Source organism: Lytechinus pictus, chromosome 4 (assembly GCF_037042905.1).
Source record: "Lytechinus pictus isolate F3 Inbred chromosome 4, Lp3.0, whole genome shotgun sequence".
In the NCBI taxonomy this organism is placed as follows: Eukaryota; Metazoa; Echinodermata; class Echinoidea; order Temnopleuroida; family Toxopneustidae; genus Lytechinus; species Lytechinus pictus.
The window spans coordinates 25,936,560-25,952,885 of NC_087248.1; the positions used below are offsets into that span (position 1 = coordinate 25,936,560).

The window sequence follows — 16,326 nt, forward strand, 5'->3', positions numbered from 1 at the left end:
TTCAAATATTTCATAATTCATACAATAAAATACAAAAGAAATAGTGAGTGGGTGATGTCATCGGTCCCCTCATTTGCATACTGACCAGGATGTGCATATAACTGTTTGTGAAATTTAGCAAAACTTTAAAATGTCATAACTTTCTTATTTCAGATCTGATTTTGATGAAATTTTCAGTGTTTTTCTTGTTTGATTTTTCTCTTTCTAATCAAATCATCTTTTTGTTGGGGTGGACTTGTCCTTTAATATGGCAGTGCAACAAATTTATTCATAATTTCAGTATTGGATGATTTATTCTTGTACAGTCCAATGGCATTTGACGGAAATCGAGTGCGTCGCTTAATTTCGCAAATACTACTTTTGATGACTTGTTCTGTCTCAAGCTGCAACAATCCAGCTTTTGCATCATATATAATAATTTTTGTTATTATTGATGGATAAAAATTTATTGCATCCGTATAAAATACTTATTAATGGATATTCACAATGCGAATCGTTTCCCAAAACATAGTCTGCAAATAGACAAAAAAGTAATGTTGGATTAAAATGCTGATTCACTCTCTATACAATATACCCTTATAGGATTCTAACTGAGCATTAGTTACATCTCCTTGCCGACGGTATGGATCCATCAGACTTCAGAAAGGTGGGGCTAGCTCTAGGATTCACTGAGGCTCAACTAAGTCGGTTTGAGAGAGATAACACTAGCAACATCATGGGAGCTACGTATAAGATGCTTTGCGAATGGCTAAAGAGAGTGCGAGATGATGAAGCGAGGGAGAAACTATCCAACAAGTTAAAAGACATCAAACTGGTACAGCTTGCCGATAGTGTACTGAAAGGTGATAAACAGCACCTATCCTGCTACTATGTAGAGAAAATATGATAATGATAATGTTATATAAATGAAAAATAATATAACAATGAGAGTTTGAGCAATGATGATGAAAATCATGAGGTCGATGATACGTAATCATAATATTTATAAAATAGGTGTATTATTTCAAGCATCGCGATTGGTCAATACGCGTCACATGACATCCAACTTTTTTGTGCACTGCACGGCAGTGCAAAAGGTGCGCACAGGAAATTGACCTTGCACGCTCAAGCAAACCAGTGCGGTAGAAGTCCAACAAAATTGTACTGTAAGTTTTTTAAAAATTGTTTCTGTGTTGCTATTTTATAAAACAAATAATGCACTTGCTCTGTCGTGCGTAAAAGTAAATGCAGAGAAAGCTCGGTTTCTTCAGATGGAGCACACTGGGCACTCGCCGCAAGCGGCTAGTGCACAGTGCGGCACCTATCTAAAGATACCTCGCGTGCTCTGCATTTCCACTAACGCACACGGCTGCATGCATTCTTTGTATAATATTTATAAAATAACAATTAATATAAGGAAAATGAAAATAGCAAAATGTTCATTAATATGAAATATAATAACAAAAATAATGATTACAAGAGACTGAAGGTGTTTCTTGTTAGTCATAATGAAGTGGAAAACTCAAATATTAATAATAAACTCAAAACTTCAAATAATTTTGAAATTTACATCAAGTATTTCCAAAAATGCTAAAGGAAGCAGCAAGAAAACATTAAGACAACAGAAAACACGGAAAATCAGCTAAAGGCAGGGTATGCCTTTACCTTTGCATGTAACGCAATAAAGAAAGGACATTCATATTCAGTTGAATTGCATTACTTTGGACTAGAGACATGCTATTTTCTATCTCATCACAGGTCAGGTTGGTGATCACATACCCTCAATGACAGAAGAGGAATTCCAAAATGTCATCAAAGCGGTCAAAGAATATTCTTTAATTCACCACTGTCAGATTCCAGCAGATCCACTGAACAGCGCCGTTTTATTCAAGTTTGATGAGATCTTCACCAACCTAATGTTGATGGAAGAAAACAAGAGGACAACAAGTAAGGCACCGCTACTCTACGCTGACTTGCTCAAGACTAAAGTCAACGAAGTTCTTCCTAAACGGTTGCTGGTTGAAGGTGAAGGAGGTGTGGGGAAGACAACTCTTTGTGCAAAGATCGTTTGGGACTGGATTCATGGAGCAAGTTACATGTACCAGGAATTCAAATTGGTACTTCTCGTCCTTCTTCGTGACGTTAATGATAGGACTATTGGAGAGATAATAAAGTCTTACCTCCCAGACGACATTGAGATTACAGCCATGCAACTGAACAAACATATCTTCTCCCACCAGAAAGACGTCTTTCTTGTTCTGGACGGCCTAGACGAGTTAGCTGGGGATCTAAACAACCCTCACCAGATCGCCTTGATCATCTTAAATCGGCTGTTCAAGTCAGGGAGAGTGCTAATTACATCAAGAGGATGGAAATCAGATGAGATACGGGAGATTAGTGAGCTTAGAAAGCTCTATGCTTTCATTGCAGTCGAAGGTTTTTCTGCTAAAAATCTGTCTGCCTACATCACTAAGTTCTTCCATACAGACACAACTTCGGCTGAAGATTTGAATCGATTCATATCAAACAACGGTGTGATCAGAGAGAACATGGCCCCATTTCCAATATACACAGTAATGCTGTGCATCATGTGGAAAGAATTTGATGGTGAACGCCGTGTTGCAATGTCCAAACTGCAAACATTTTCCCAACTGTTTGATGAGATGGTCCGCTTCTTAGTAGATCATTATCTTTCAAAGCTCCATATGTCTGCAAGTGATAATGGTGGAGAAGTGGATCGAGAACGAAAGGTAATCCTATGTCATCTATCCAATATTGGTTGCCTTGCCTTGCATGGGCTCAAGCAGAGGAGGCTAGTGTTCACTGAAGAGGAATTCCAGACCTGGCCGGGTTCTGTGGATACAGGTTGCCAAGTCGGAGTACTCACTAAACAAACGCAAACCCTTTCACGGAGAGAGAGAAGACACCATTCTCATTCTTCAGTCTCATCTGTCCAGTTCCCTCATAAGCTGTTTCAGGAGTATCTAGCAGGAATGTATCTCACATCTCTTCACAACTCAAACAGAAGCGAGTACGACAGGTTGATGAAGGATATAATCGAAAAAGCAAGGGAATTCCGTGAGATTCTGTACTTCACCTCGGCCCAACAGAAGGAGGTCGGATTGGATATCATAACTCGTCTCACAGCATCAGCGCATGGGCGTAACGATGATGACTTCATTGTTGATGTAGCATATGAGAGTCAAGACCAAACAGTGGCTAAAGATGTGGCAGATCATCTATTGACTTCATCCAGCAAGACACTTGTGATCGGGGAAGAGATGCCGGCGCACACAGAAGCGGGACATATCTTCATCATGAATCATCGCAAAGTGGTAAGTAAATTTTCTAAAGCAATTCATACAAGAACAGCAACATCCAAATCTTAAAGGGGAAATTCACTCTAACGAAAAAATTGTTTTAAAAATGCAGATGAAATAGTGAAAAAATATTAAGAGAAGGCTAGACCTAGGTCAAACATCCTATTTTTTTCATTTCGATACGCCAACCCTTTTTTAAATTCTTTTTAATGCATTTTAACATAAAATGACAATATTATAAAAAAAATTTATCTCGCGTTCGAGAAAAAAGTGTGCCGGGCCTAAATTAAAAATAGCCGCAACCCCCAAGAAAAATAAACAATAACATTTTTGGCCACAACCGCTTTATTTGATTGCCCTTTTCTCTGCTTTTGCTGTCTATTTATGTGATTGGGGGTAAGGCAAATTGCTTTTCCAAAATTATTACTTTTAAACCATATTTTGTATAGTTAAAAGAAACAAAATTCACGTTTCTTAACCTTTTTTTAACTAAAAAAGTAGGTCTGAATCGAAGTATGGTTCACTGGATATATATATACATGTATATATATATATATATATATATATATATATATTGTGTGAAAGAAATGGATGAAGAGAACAATGGTAGGCGTAGCTTAAATCAAGGTTCCCCAGAGCTATCTACCCTTTTTGGAAAAATTGATGATGCCGAAAAAATGTCTCTGCCGGGAATCGAACCCGGGCCCCCAGCTTTGAACGCCGGTGCCTTAACCACTAGACCACAGAGACGGGTTAGTGGCTAGGGCGACCCCGATCCGATTGACCGTCAGATAGACAGATTTTCGACACCATACCAATTATAATTTCCTTTGTCGGGTGAAGGTGGGTTTTGAACAATGACAAGCCGCCATGCCTCAGCTGGATCAAAGCTATTGCTTTGATACAGTACACGTATGGGAGAAAGTATACACATGTGTAAAGTTATACATGTACTACAGCTTTGGCAACTCTTTAATTTAAATATTGTGTGATATATATATATATATATACATGTATATACATGTATATATATATATATATATATATATATATATATATATATATTTATATATATATATATATATATATATATATATATATATATATATATATGTGTGTGTGTGTGTGTGTGTGTGTGTGTGTGTATGTAGTGGAGGTGCCGTGGCCGAGTGGTCTAAGGCGCCTGGCTATACATGAAAAAGTCCGGGGTTCGATCCCCGGCCGCGGCAGCTATGCCCTTGAGCAAGGCATTTCATCTACTTCAATGCTCTTTTATCTTGCTTTCAAATAAATGGAAATGCTATATGCATTAATGGTAACTAGTTGTGAACTTGTTTTAAAAAAATGTATGTATATGTATATAAACTAGTGTCATAAGAAGTTAGAAGTGAGCTTCTAAGGTTTAGCATTAGATTATCTGTCATGATTGCCTTTAAGCTGATGTACATGATGTTACCCAATGCAACATCAATTGCACATAAAACACCACATATCATATGTACATCAAATTTTTCGTCCATTCTTCTTCATTTGGATTAAAAATATGGTTGTGGTGTCTCACCCTATCTTTACAGGGTCAGGCTATCTGTTTATGCATACCAGAGTGGCTAAATGCCATTACGTGGGATTGACCATTATCCATTAAATTTATGTCAATTGTTTTCATTTTCCACTTTCAATTTTTCATATTCATAATTGACATATGAACATGTAACACGGGACCGTTTTGGATGGGGGAGGATCTTTTACTTTACAATAAACAACAGCGCAGCGGAAGGATTTTTATACATAGAATTCCCACCCTGTCCATCTATAGAGATAGAACTTAGATAAAACACTATTAGGTTGTAATTATTTTACTATGTAATAATCACACATCACAGAATCAGACACCATCAATCAACAACATTCACACTATGCTATTAACTAATGTAAATACTTGATAAAATAAACTAACATACTCATTATATAAAGGATATATGTTCCTTTAATTCTAATCTAACAAATAATCATTATATACATGATATTTACAGTTATAAAAAAAATGGTGTAACTCCTAGTTACATAATTATCAGAACAGGTATGAACATATAGTTCAAATGATACTTAGAATTTACTTCACTGGACATAACTTTAAAACAGTTGTCAAACAACTACTGATACATTAAGACTAACATACTGGCATTGAGGGTCTCAGTGCAGAAAGAAATAAAATAGTGATGCCGTTCATGGTCAGACGACCAGTGACCTGAGAATCAGGAAAATACGGAAATTATTGAAAAGTGATGTCTGGAGGAAGATGCTCTCTCTCCATCTCAAAAGTTGTGTATACAGTTTAATCAAAGCATGATTAATTATTTCTTATATTAAATATCAATTATGAAACTTCATCTCAAATATTCTTATATCAACTAGGATTAGTAAATCATTTAACAATAATACATCAAATCATTAATGAAATAGAATGGTTTAGCACAATGTTATTCAAGAGAGTCTTTAATCAGATACAGTGGAGTCCGCACGGTATTAACGCGGCAAGATAGGGAACTCAGCCTATCTGCTTGACCAGAATAATACCGTTCAGTTGTTTTGGATTCGCGACTTGCTTAAAATTTGTATTTCGCAAAGTTCAAAAGGCTCAACTATAAAACTCGCACCATGCTCGCGCTGCTAGACAATCATGAATAACAAGTGCTTCACCATGAACAATAATCATAGATGGTTAATAACAATTATAAGAAAAATCAAACATTCAATAAGATGTAGATTATAGAATAGTATCTATCATCAGATATATAAAACTAAACTTTAAAATACTATTCAATCGAATATTGATAAATAAGCCAAATGTGTAAAAGACAGTTTTGGAAAAGTAACTTAATATTCAAAAATAAATCTATAAGATCAGTTATTAAATAATCTTATAAACTGAAATATGGAAGGATGACTTCGGACCTTACCTGAGAATCAGGAAAATACGGAAATTATTGAAAAGTGATGTCTGGAGGAAGATGCTCTCTCTCCATCTCAAAAGTTGTGAAGAGGATGCCTCCAGAAGCTCTATATATAGGTATTTTTGACAATACTATTATTTTTGGGAAGGGGTGTGTATATTTATAGCTAGTAATACTTTTTGATCCTTGGTCATCTCTTTTAACAAACAAAAACTAGTAAACAAGAACTGCTTACCCCTTTAGGGTAGCAAAGATGGAAGAGTCCATCAAGTTTTCCTGAAATACTACTACGTCATTCATGTCATTATTTTCTGAGAATAAGGACCACCTGACCCTTACTCACGCTAGCCAGAACTGACCATTGGCTCTCTCTTTCGCTCTCTCCCTCCCAGTATGTACAAAAGGTCATCCAAATCATCTCACTCTCTCCTCACTCACTCTCTGCATGTTCTCTATCTATATGTTTATAAATATGGATACAAATACTACAATACAAAATTAATAGAGACTAATCTCTTTTAACCTATTTCTCCAATTATGTAGCACCATAAGAGGGGCTACAAACATATAATCACATGTGAAATATACACCAAAATATTAGGACCAACTGAAATGCAAAGCTTGCATTGTTGAATGGTTGTTTTTATAAAAAAAAAAATACATACAGTTAAGCAATGGTACATTTTAATACAAATCATTGATGTGAAACAACCAATAAAAATCATATTTTACGCAATTAAGTAAAGGCTTCCTAATTAGCGCAGTAATGTATAATTAGCTAATCAAATAATCGAGTAATCATTCAGGATAAATTATTTTATTTTTTAAAATGTAAATTGAAATGCTTTGTTTAATATGATTTGTAAAAAAATTCATAGTTTAGGATCCATACAAACAAATATCTTTTGAGCAAATTGTGTCCTATTCAGTGGTAAATGAAAAGAGCTTGCTTGGCGAGTGAAGTGACTACGTTAAAAAACATGTCAGTTAGAGGCAAAGGCAATTGTTAAGTCTTAAGCTTGAACATAAACCGTCCAAGTTGAAAGAGTATACAATTCTCTAATTTTCAGAATTTTATTTTTAAGAACAGAGTACGTGTATGTGCCCGGAAATCTGCATTATTTGTTATACGAATGTCTTTTTTTTGTTTTTTTTGGGGGGCGGGGTGGACAATACAAATAGTATATTAATTAGAAAACTTGCTACATTACCCCCAAGTTATAAGTCCGTAATTAAAGTAAAGAAGAATTAATTTAGAATAGAAGAATAGCATAAAAGTGGTAGCAAATGTTTTAATTTACCAAGGATGCCAGTATTGCGAGCAATGATTTTGCAGACATTGTCATTCGTGCGGTTTCCAAAATAGTTACTCATCTATGACTAGCCCTAGGAATCGAGTTGATCGGACCCTCTGGGTGACAGTACCATACAAAATTACGCAATTTGGTAGTTTCAAAGATATCTCCGCCATTCCCCGAATCTTCAATATTTGAGGCATTGCTTAAAAATGCTAAATTGGCTTCCGTGTAGAGAAGTCCCATGCTCCAGAAACTGTGACAGGCACAATCCGTTGCTTAATTGTGTTCTGAATGTCATAAGTGCCAGGTGGTCTGTGTCAAATTTCCAATATTTCCATATTCAGTACCTACATGCACCAGATGATCAACCCGGAATGTTTCATCTCTATTAGGATCAAGGCAAAGCCCAATGTTCATGTACCATCTTTTGGACAAATACTCTACACCATAATGTAACAAGATACACGTAAATAATGAATTGAACTATCGAGTAAAATCGATCTTTGATTATCCCCTCACATACTATGGTGTTATCTTTTCTCATAAATGTTTTGCATACTTGGAAAACCTTGTCATTAAAAGGCATGTGAAAAGACTGCTTCAGAGGACCTGGCTGACTTCAGGTGCTCCTCAAACACTCTGAGATCAGCATGGATCGCTATCTCCTCGGGCCAAGGAGAGGATATGCATGATAATTTATCCGCGGTGCTTGCTCATAACGCCACTCATTCGAAAGTAAGTATTAAAATTATTATTATTTGTTCATTTGTATACTTATTTATTCAAAATTATTGTTATGATTGTTTTTTAATGGGGGGGGGGGATCGTTTCACCTAACAAATGACGTGTTGGTACATGTAGATTACAGTTAATTTCAAAAGATTATCATAATGTTTATAATCGTGGTAAAAATAATCATACATAATTATCATGTCCGGTTATCGGGAATGTTTTGTAATACCCTCTACATCTATCTCCAGGAAATAAGAGCACTTTATAAGAGTAAACATGGTAAATCTGTTCTTCCAAAGGTTAATTTGCTAAAAATGTTGCTGCTTTAAACACAATATTTACTTGTAATCAGTGGCATATTTTATTTTAATATCCGTGAGCGATTAGAAATAAAATGGGATTATGAAATACTTATTTTAGCGATGATTTTCAGAAATTATATCATTCTGTTTGAATTTCCTTTCTTTTTCATCTTGGCCAAAATTGTTCTTATATAGTGCGTATCAAAAACAAAACGGGACAGATTTAAAAAGTGTATAAAATTTTTGTTTCAAATTATGATGTCAATATGTTGGTGTAAATAGGTGCTCTAAGGTCTTATCTTTGAAAAGCAATAAAAAATAATTCATGCTTTAGTGAACACGGGACGTTTTTGTTGGGGGTTCAAAAAGAAGCTTGCGCCAGAATTGCAGAATATGAGTAATATGGTGATCAGACTTCTTGCTAGTCAGGAGACTCTCTCTTGATCTTTTCATTATCTGTGCCACAATTTTCGAATAATACTGTCAAATTTTATTTACAACTATATTTATTTACTTGAATTATTTTGGGTTTTTTTTTATTTGAACTTCTCTTACGTTTTAATTTTCCTTCATAAGTAACTGAGAAAAGAATATTTTTTTGTCAACCCAAGCACGAAGATTTGCATCATTAATTGGGACAATTTTTGATGATTCAAATCCTTTTATTATGTGAAAAAAATACGTTATGTACCTTTATTAAAAAGATGTGAATCTATTTTTCAAGGGGTCATTGATTCCTTGACCAAGTTTTATTGCTTGACAGGAAACACAAAAAGGGATTCATATCTTTCAATGACAATGGTGTATTGAGCCAATTTTGAAGGAGCTAGATATGGCAGCTAAGGTAAAATGTATTAAAAAATTGTGAGCAAGTGAAGTGCGCATGCAAATATTCCAACTTTTTAATACAATGTCAAATTTTGTGATAGATTTTGACATAATATTTAGAAAATAATATCATAGTTTACTTTCTATCTTTCCTTTTATTTCCTATCCACTTTTTTTCTTGGTCATGATTTTTTTAATTGAGGGGGAGGGGGGAGCATCCCAAGCCCCCGCCCATCATCTGTGTGGCACTGTTCAAAAGGCACCGTAACCTTTGTAGCACACAATGAAAGGATTTGAAAAAAAATCCACGCTCTCCCATACTCCGGTTGAAACAAAATTGTTTTAGCTTGAAGATGGAATATTCAAAGCTAACAGAGAGCAATTTAAAAAGAAACAACAACAGAACAATTCAAGCAAACAAATAAATCTGAAAATGAATTCTACCGCGTGATTTGAAGGTTATGGGAAAGATAATGAAAAGGTTAAGAGGAGGTGCTAATTAGCAAGAAGTCCGATCATCATATTTATAATTTTATGCCATTTTGGCGCAAGCCTCCTTTCTAAACCCAGACAAAAACATTCCGTGTTCGCTCAAGCATGAACGAAACCATTTTTTAAATAGCATTTGAAAGATAAGACCTTAGATCACCTATTAACACCAAAATATAGACATTAAAATTTGAAACAAATATTTTATAGACTTTTCAAATCTGTCCCGTTTTTTATACACACTGTAGTATCGGTTCATTTATGGTGATGTAGCGTTCGGTTGGACGTATGGAGGTTATGTAGGGCTGTTTCCCGTCATTTCAACAACCCCCTTAAAAAAAGGAACCTGACCAAGAAAGCAAGCTCCGATTTCGATGTCGCTTAGTATATGTGTAGTGTCGGATTCAATTTTACCTGTGCCAAGTGATGATGGGGCACATGCATGCTAATTACCTCATTTGCATATTTCTTTGGTTTGGCTCATAAGAACAAAGGATTGGTGAACTTCAATTAGTCCGATTTCAATGCCGCTTATTGTTTTAGCATGTGGGTATTGCATGTGGGTGCGTCGTGGTCTAGTGGTTCGGACTCTCGTCTTTCAAACAACGGGTCATGGGTTCGAATCCTAGCCATGGCGTGTTTTCCGTCAGCAAGAAATTTATCCACACTCTGCTACACTTAACCCAGGTGAATGGTACTCGGTAGGAAGAAAGTCCACGAAAGCTAGAGCGCATGTATGTGTTTCATCTTTATTAGTAAAAAAAAGTTTCATATTCAACTCATGTCCATAGTACATAACAATAACAATATACTTGTTTCATTGGTAGGGTGTAATGCATAGACAACATATACATTTTACATAAATGAAATTGAAAATAGAAACATTAATCTTATAATAATAACGGTACCTCGTTTTCAATGATACTCAAAACGTTACTAGTCTAGTCTTTCCGAAAGCTAAAAATCATTAATAAGCAGAACTAACTCATTTTAGTAACTCTTTAAATAAGCTACAATATGAGCAACATTTACCAAATTTATCTGCTTTCAAAACGCTCGGGTACTCATCAAAGAATGCTTGTTTGTGCCAATATGGTTTGACAGTAAACTTTATTGTAGTATGGTTTTAAGAAAGAACATAATCATATACATAACTGTATGTGTCGATCCTGGAGGAATAGGATATATTCTATTACCCGGTGTGGGGGGCTGTATTATCCCCCTAATCCAGGGGGGGGGGTGGTAGTCAGATATATTGATGTACACAGGCGTGACACACACACACACACACACACACACAACGCGTTTGACGGTGTGTTTTATAGTTTTTGTTGGCGGGCCGCGCGTGCACTCGTTAAGGGTAACAAAAACACCGATTTTCAAGAAAAAGGGTAGATTTGAAAGACTGGTCAATGGCTAATCGCGGGGTCAACCGTATTTACGGTATGTTTTTTCCCCGAAGCTATTTTCCCGGGGCCTTTTCCTCCTCTTTTCTGAAAAGTGATCGGGTTCTTCCCGATTGTACAAAACTTGTTTTGGAGTCATATACTGGCGGCAACTTGTTTAGGGCCCAAAATGTGTAAGTGAAGCCCGCGAAAACCTTCTTTAGGTTGTTTTTTTGCACACAGAATAACTCGTAAAGGGGTGTGTAGAAATAATTTGGTCACGCATGTGTATAGCAATACATTTGACTGCCCCCCCCCCCCCGGGGCCACTAATAATCTACAGTAACATTACCACAACCAAGCGGCGACTTTCCTCAAGACTAAGTGCAGGCCTTATCGTGAGACAACAGATCAACTCCTACAGCGATTTCTTTACTACCACGATGATCAACATCTTCCGAACTAATCTTGATTTAATTTTACCTTCCATATTGGCATCTGTTCATTGTGTTTTCTCAAGCGTATACTTAATTGACAAGTTGAAATGCTTATAACAATGGCTATCTTCACATAAGAACAGGTCTTCCAATTCCCTGCATTCCGCTGCAAATGTAGAATAGTGTGTACTATAGGTATCCTTCAAATTAAATCCAGTATGCTGATTGGTCTAAATAGCATTATGTGACCAAATATAGTCTCGCTATTTTACAATGATGTTGAAAATAAAATGGCCACTGAAGGATATATACTATTCTGTGACGTCAATGATGGAATGGTGCACTATTCCGTCGATGACGTCACAGATCGCGCAATCTCTCCGACCATGCTCCGACACACCAGTCAGCGAGGTGTCTCTATTAGGCAAGTCCCGTGAAAGGACGGCGCAGGTACTAATCAATGATCCACTGATTGCGTGGCTTCAGTTACAGATTAAAATGGAAGAATTACGAGTACAAGAACTAGTTTACAAAGATCTGTCGTTCTAACTTATTAAAAAGTAGAATATAAGAAAATATACCAGGCCTTTGTTTCAAAAGAATAGAGGCGATTATTCACCCTTGCTTTTACTTGCAAAATTGTTTTTTGCTAAAAATAGCAAGTCGGACAAATAATTCCCACTATTTTCATTCAAAGCCTGGTGTATTTGTATTGCTCATTGAGGCCTTGTTTGATGACGTATTTTGGTTTCTTCCTCATGTACTATTATTCCAGATTGAGTGTCTTGAGATAAAGTACATCGATCTCAGTCAACGTCTGTCCTCATCACGTGATCTCGCTCAGTTCATTTGTAAGATGCCTCATCTCAGGAAACTTTGTCTCGGTGGCGAATATAGAGACACAAATCCCTCACTTCATGAAGAGTTCTATTCAACGTTATCATCCTTAGCATCATCCGCAAAGGTATATTTTCACCTTCTCATTTTCGTTTTTTTTAACGAAAATTAAATAACAATTTGCCCCAATTAGTACAGCCACAAGGGATGATCATATTATTCTGATAATCCTGATTTAATTTTACTTTCCATCTGTCCATATTCACATCTGTTTAATGTGCAATTTGAAACATATACATTTCTACTTAATACAAGGTTGATTATGCAGCTATGCAGCATGCTTACATTATACGAAATGACCAGTCTTTCATTCTGTATGCAACATAATTTTAAGCCATGGTTATATGACACCTTGATAGATCCTTGTCATTTGATTGGCTGTTTGATATCAATCATTCAGCCCATTTTACAATGACGTCATCAATCGAGCAATTTTGGATCCATACGATTTCGTCCATTGCGCGCGCGCATGTTGTATGTACGCGACAATCAACAGACCGAGCATAATGTTGCATCGAAAATCGTAAATTTCATATGAATAAATATATATTTGTAGGTGTCATATAAACCAAATAATGAACGTTATTATCATTCGTGCAATGGACAGAATACTTCATTCGGTGAAAGGTGAAATGAATGATCAATTCAACTCGGCTACGCCTTGTTTAATTGATCATTTCATCTTTCACCTCATGAAATATTCTGTCCATTGCACTCATTAACATTCATGAGTGTACTATCGATGTAAAATAAGAAGGGGGATGTCTTCCAGCTCGACTCTATTCCGCTGAAGGTAGAATAGAGTGTAGTGGTGGATGACGTATTTTGGTTTTTTCATCATCTGTTACTACTATTGTTCCAGATTGAGCGTCTTGATATCACACTTATTGATCTCAGTCACCCAAATCCAAATATCAAAATATTGGTGCCTTTGCAGCATTATTACATGGTAAACATGGTTTTGTTGAAAAATAGCTATTTAATATTGATTGTTATGGCATCTTTATATTCTAGAGATAATTGGTGTGTATTATAATTTTTGACCTTTGACCCTTGAGAGCTGGCAAAGGTCAAAAATCTTTTAGAATATTGCAGTACAATTAATTTCAGCACAATGCATTTCCACGAAGTCCCCAAAAGTACCAGTCTATAAAATCCAAGTGGTAGAAAAAAGTCTAATCTGCCCCCCAAAAAATGAAAATGGCTGCCATTTTGAGAATCTTTTATGATTAATCGTAGTAGTACAAACGCTGATCTGATCCTAGCACTTTAAAAAACATGATTTAAGCATTAACCTTTCACTATTGCTATATCTTGTCATAATATCCATTTTAAAATTGAGATGTAAATTTTCAGATTTGACCTATGTTAACCTTTAAAAGTAAATGACCTGAATGTTCATGACCATGAAATATCATACAATTGAAGTTTTACATCATTTGTTCATATTAATAAATATGGTTCTAGTACAAAAAAGGTATATTTGGTATTGACTTTCAAGGTACCCTGATATTCTAGACATATTTCGTGTATCATAAGTCTTAACCATTGACCATCAAGAGCTGGCAGAGCTCAATGAACTAACATTTCAGAATATTGACAATTAGCATCACTGGTTATTAATAAACAGGAATATCATTTGACAAAAAAAAAATCAATTTATTTCAGTCAGTGTTGTAGTGCGTTGATAATCGGCCTTGGCCTTGAGGCATCCTTTTTCAAAGGATTGGCCTAAGACTTTCAAGCCTTGGCCTTGACCTTAAATGGGAATGAAACCTTTGGAATAAGTAGGCTTATGTCGAAACAGAAATATCAAAGAATAAGAACAAAGAAAGTTTGAGCAAAATCGGACAAATAATGAGAAAGTTATGAGCATTTGGATATTGCAATCACTAATGCTACGGAGATCCTCCAATTGGCAGTGCAACAAGAATGTGTGATGTCACATTCTGAATAAATTTTCCTTTGATTGACTATAAGATACCCTCAAAATGTCTCTTTCTGCTTTTTCTTGTGGTAATACCAAATCTTTACCCATGATGTATTCTTTAAAAATCTGTCTTACATGCCCTCCTATAGAAAGAACACATGATCTACTGATAGATGTTATAAACAAGGCAATGTTGAGTGAAATATATACTTAAGTAATAGGGAGAGTTGTTCACCAGTGACATCACACATCTCTATCGCATTGCCAATTTGAGGATCTCCATAGCATTAGTGATCGCAATATTCAAATGCTCATAACTTTCTCATTATTTGTCCATTTTTTTCAAACTTTCGTTGATCTGTTTCTTTGATTTTTCTGTTTTAACACAAGCTATCTTGTTCCAAAGGTTTCATTTTCCTTTAAGGATTTTGAAGCTTGGAATTTCAAGACTTTTTGTTGTTATACTTTTAATGGCCTTTTCTGTAATAAACTTAGATATATATAAATTGTTATAAATTGTTGTTCATGTTCAATGACAATAATGGCCAAAATAAATAGTGGTAGTGTCATCCACTTTATTTCATGATCATAATTGTCACCATTTTAATTGATTAGTAAGATCATAATAATGAAAGGTCAACTTATGACACTTATTAAAGATGATAATACTAGTAGTAATAATAATGATAATGATTTTGAACAATATGAAAACAGTTATAATGATAACTGATCATGATTTTGACAATAATTATTGTAATCAATATTAATAATTACTGATGATATGGATTGTTATACGAGAGTGTATTGGACAAAGGACTGATATCCTCCGAATATCCCATAGGCTAGTATAAAAAAACTGAGCCATCCAATATAATGTATTTACTGTTGTTTTACTGTTAGGATAATACTGCAGATAATTACTACAAATGCAGGTTACAGTAGTTTACTTTTCCCTTTTTATTTGCAGCAAGAATGTTTTATTCTGAATGATATTATAAACAATAATCAACTTAATCACATTTTATCTCATTTTTTTCAAATTCAAAAGCCTCGTGCCGATGGCATGATGAACCCCCTAACTTGAGGGGGTAAAACATTGTGTATTGAAAAAAAAAAGTCTTAAGGGATCGAAGAGAGCAAGCAAAAAAAAAATTACCATCTTAGCTAACTTTGGAATTGGTTGAGAAAACAATGTAGAAAATGGTACATTCACTCATTTACCTTTTTTGTCTTTTTTTTTCATTATTTTGGTGATTGAAGTCTTGGGGGCGGGCATGGTCGCAAAGCTTACTCTTTAAATTGTCCTAATTTAATACGTGATAAAAGAAAGAGAGTGACGGAGAAGGAGAGAGATACACACACGGTGGTGAAACAGGGACGAAGAATCACAGTTGGCTAGCAGAATATAATTTTAAGAATCCGTTAATAATTAATAGATTGCAGACAGTACATCTCTTCTATATGTACGTACATTGAGTGTAGGGTCTAAGATCGGCAAGTCATATACAACGTTTGCTTGTTTTGTGTCAATATGGTTTGACAGTGAACTTTATTTTGCTATGGTTTTAAGGAAGAACAATGAAAACTTTCAAACATATTTCTTCATTGTTTCATAATTACATGCATAATTATGCCTAGTACTCCTTAAATGTCGCACAGAATACCGTAAAAACGCATTTATGCTATGACGGCCCTTCCCTATATACATACCAACCTACCAACTGAAATAACATATCAAATTAGTCTTGCATCATTTAAATATCATTTGATGAAGC

The 16,326-nt window shown here is 35.3% G+C and overlaps 1 protein-coding gene across 2 annotated transcripts in view; it reads left to right on the forward strand.

Moving 5' to 3' along the window:
* Window positions 1-585: 585 nt before the first annotated feature.
* The window catches only part of LOC129259246 (uncharacterized), a 49,057-nt gene continuing 33,316 nt past the window's right edge, over window positions 586-16,326 (forward strand). For both annotated transcript variants that reach the window (XM_064098728.1, XM_064098729.1), the window contains exons 1-4: window positions 586-842; window positions 1,738-3,314; window positions 8,134-8,286; window positions 12,500-12,688. In XM_064098728.1, the coding sequence (XP_063954798.1) occupies window positions 623-842; window positions 1,738-3,314; window positions 8,134-8,286; window positions 12,500-12,688 (2,139 nt within the window). In that variant the 5' untranslated portion in view covers window positions 586-622. The remainder of the gene's footprint in view (window positions 843-1,737; window positions 3,315-8,133; window positions 8,287-12,499; window positions 12,689-16,326) is intronic.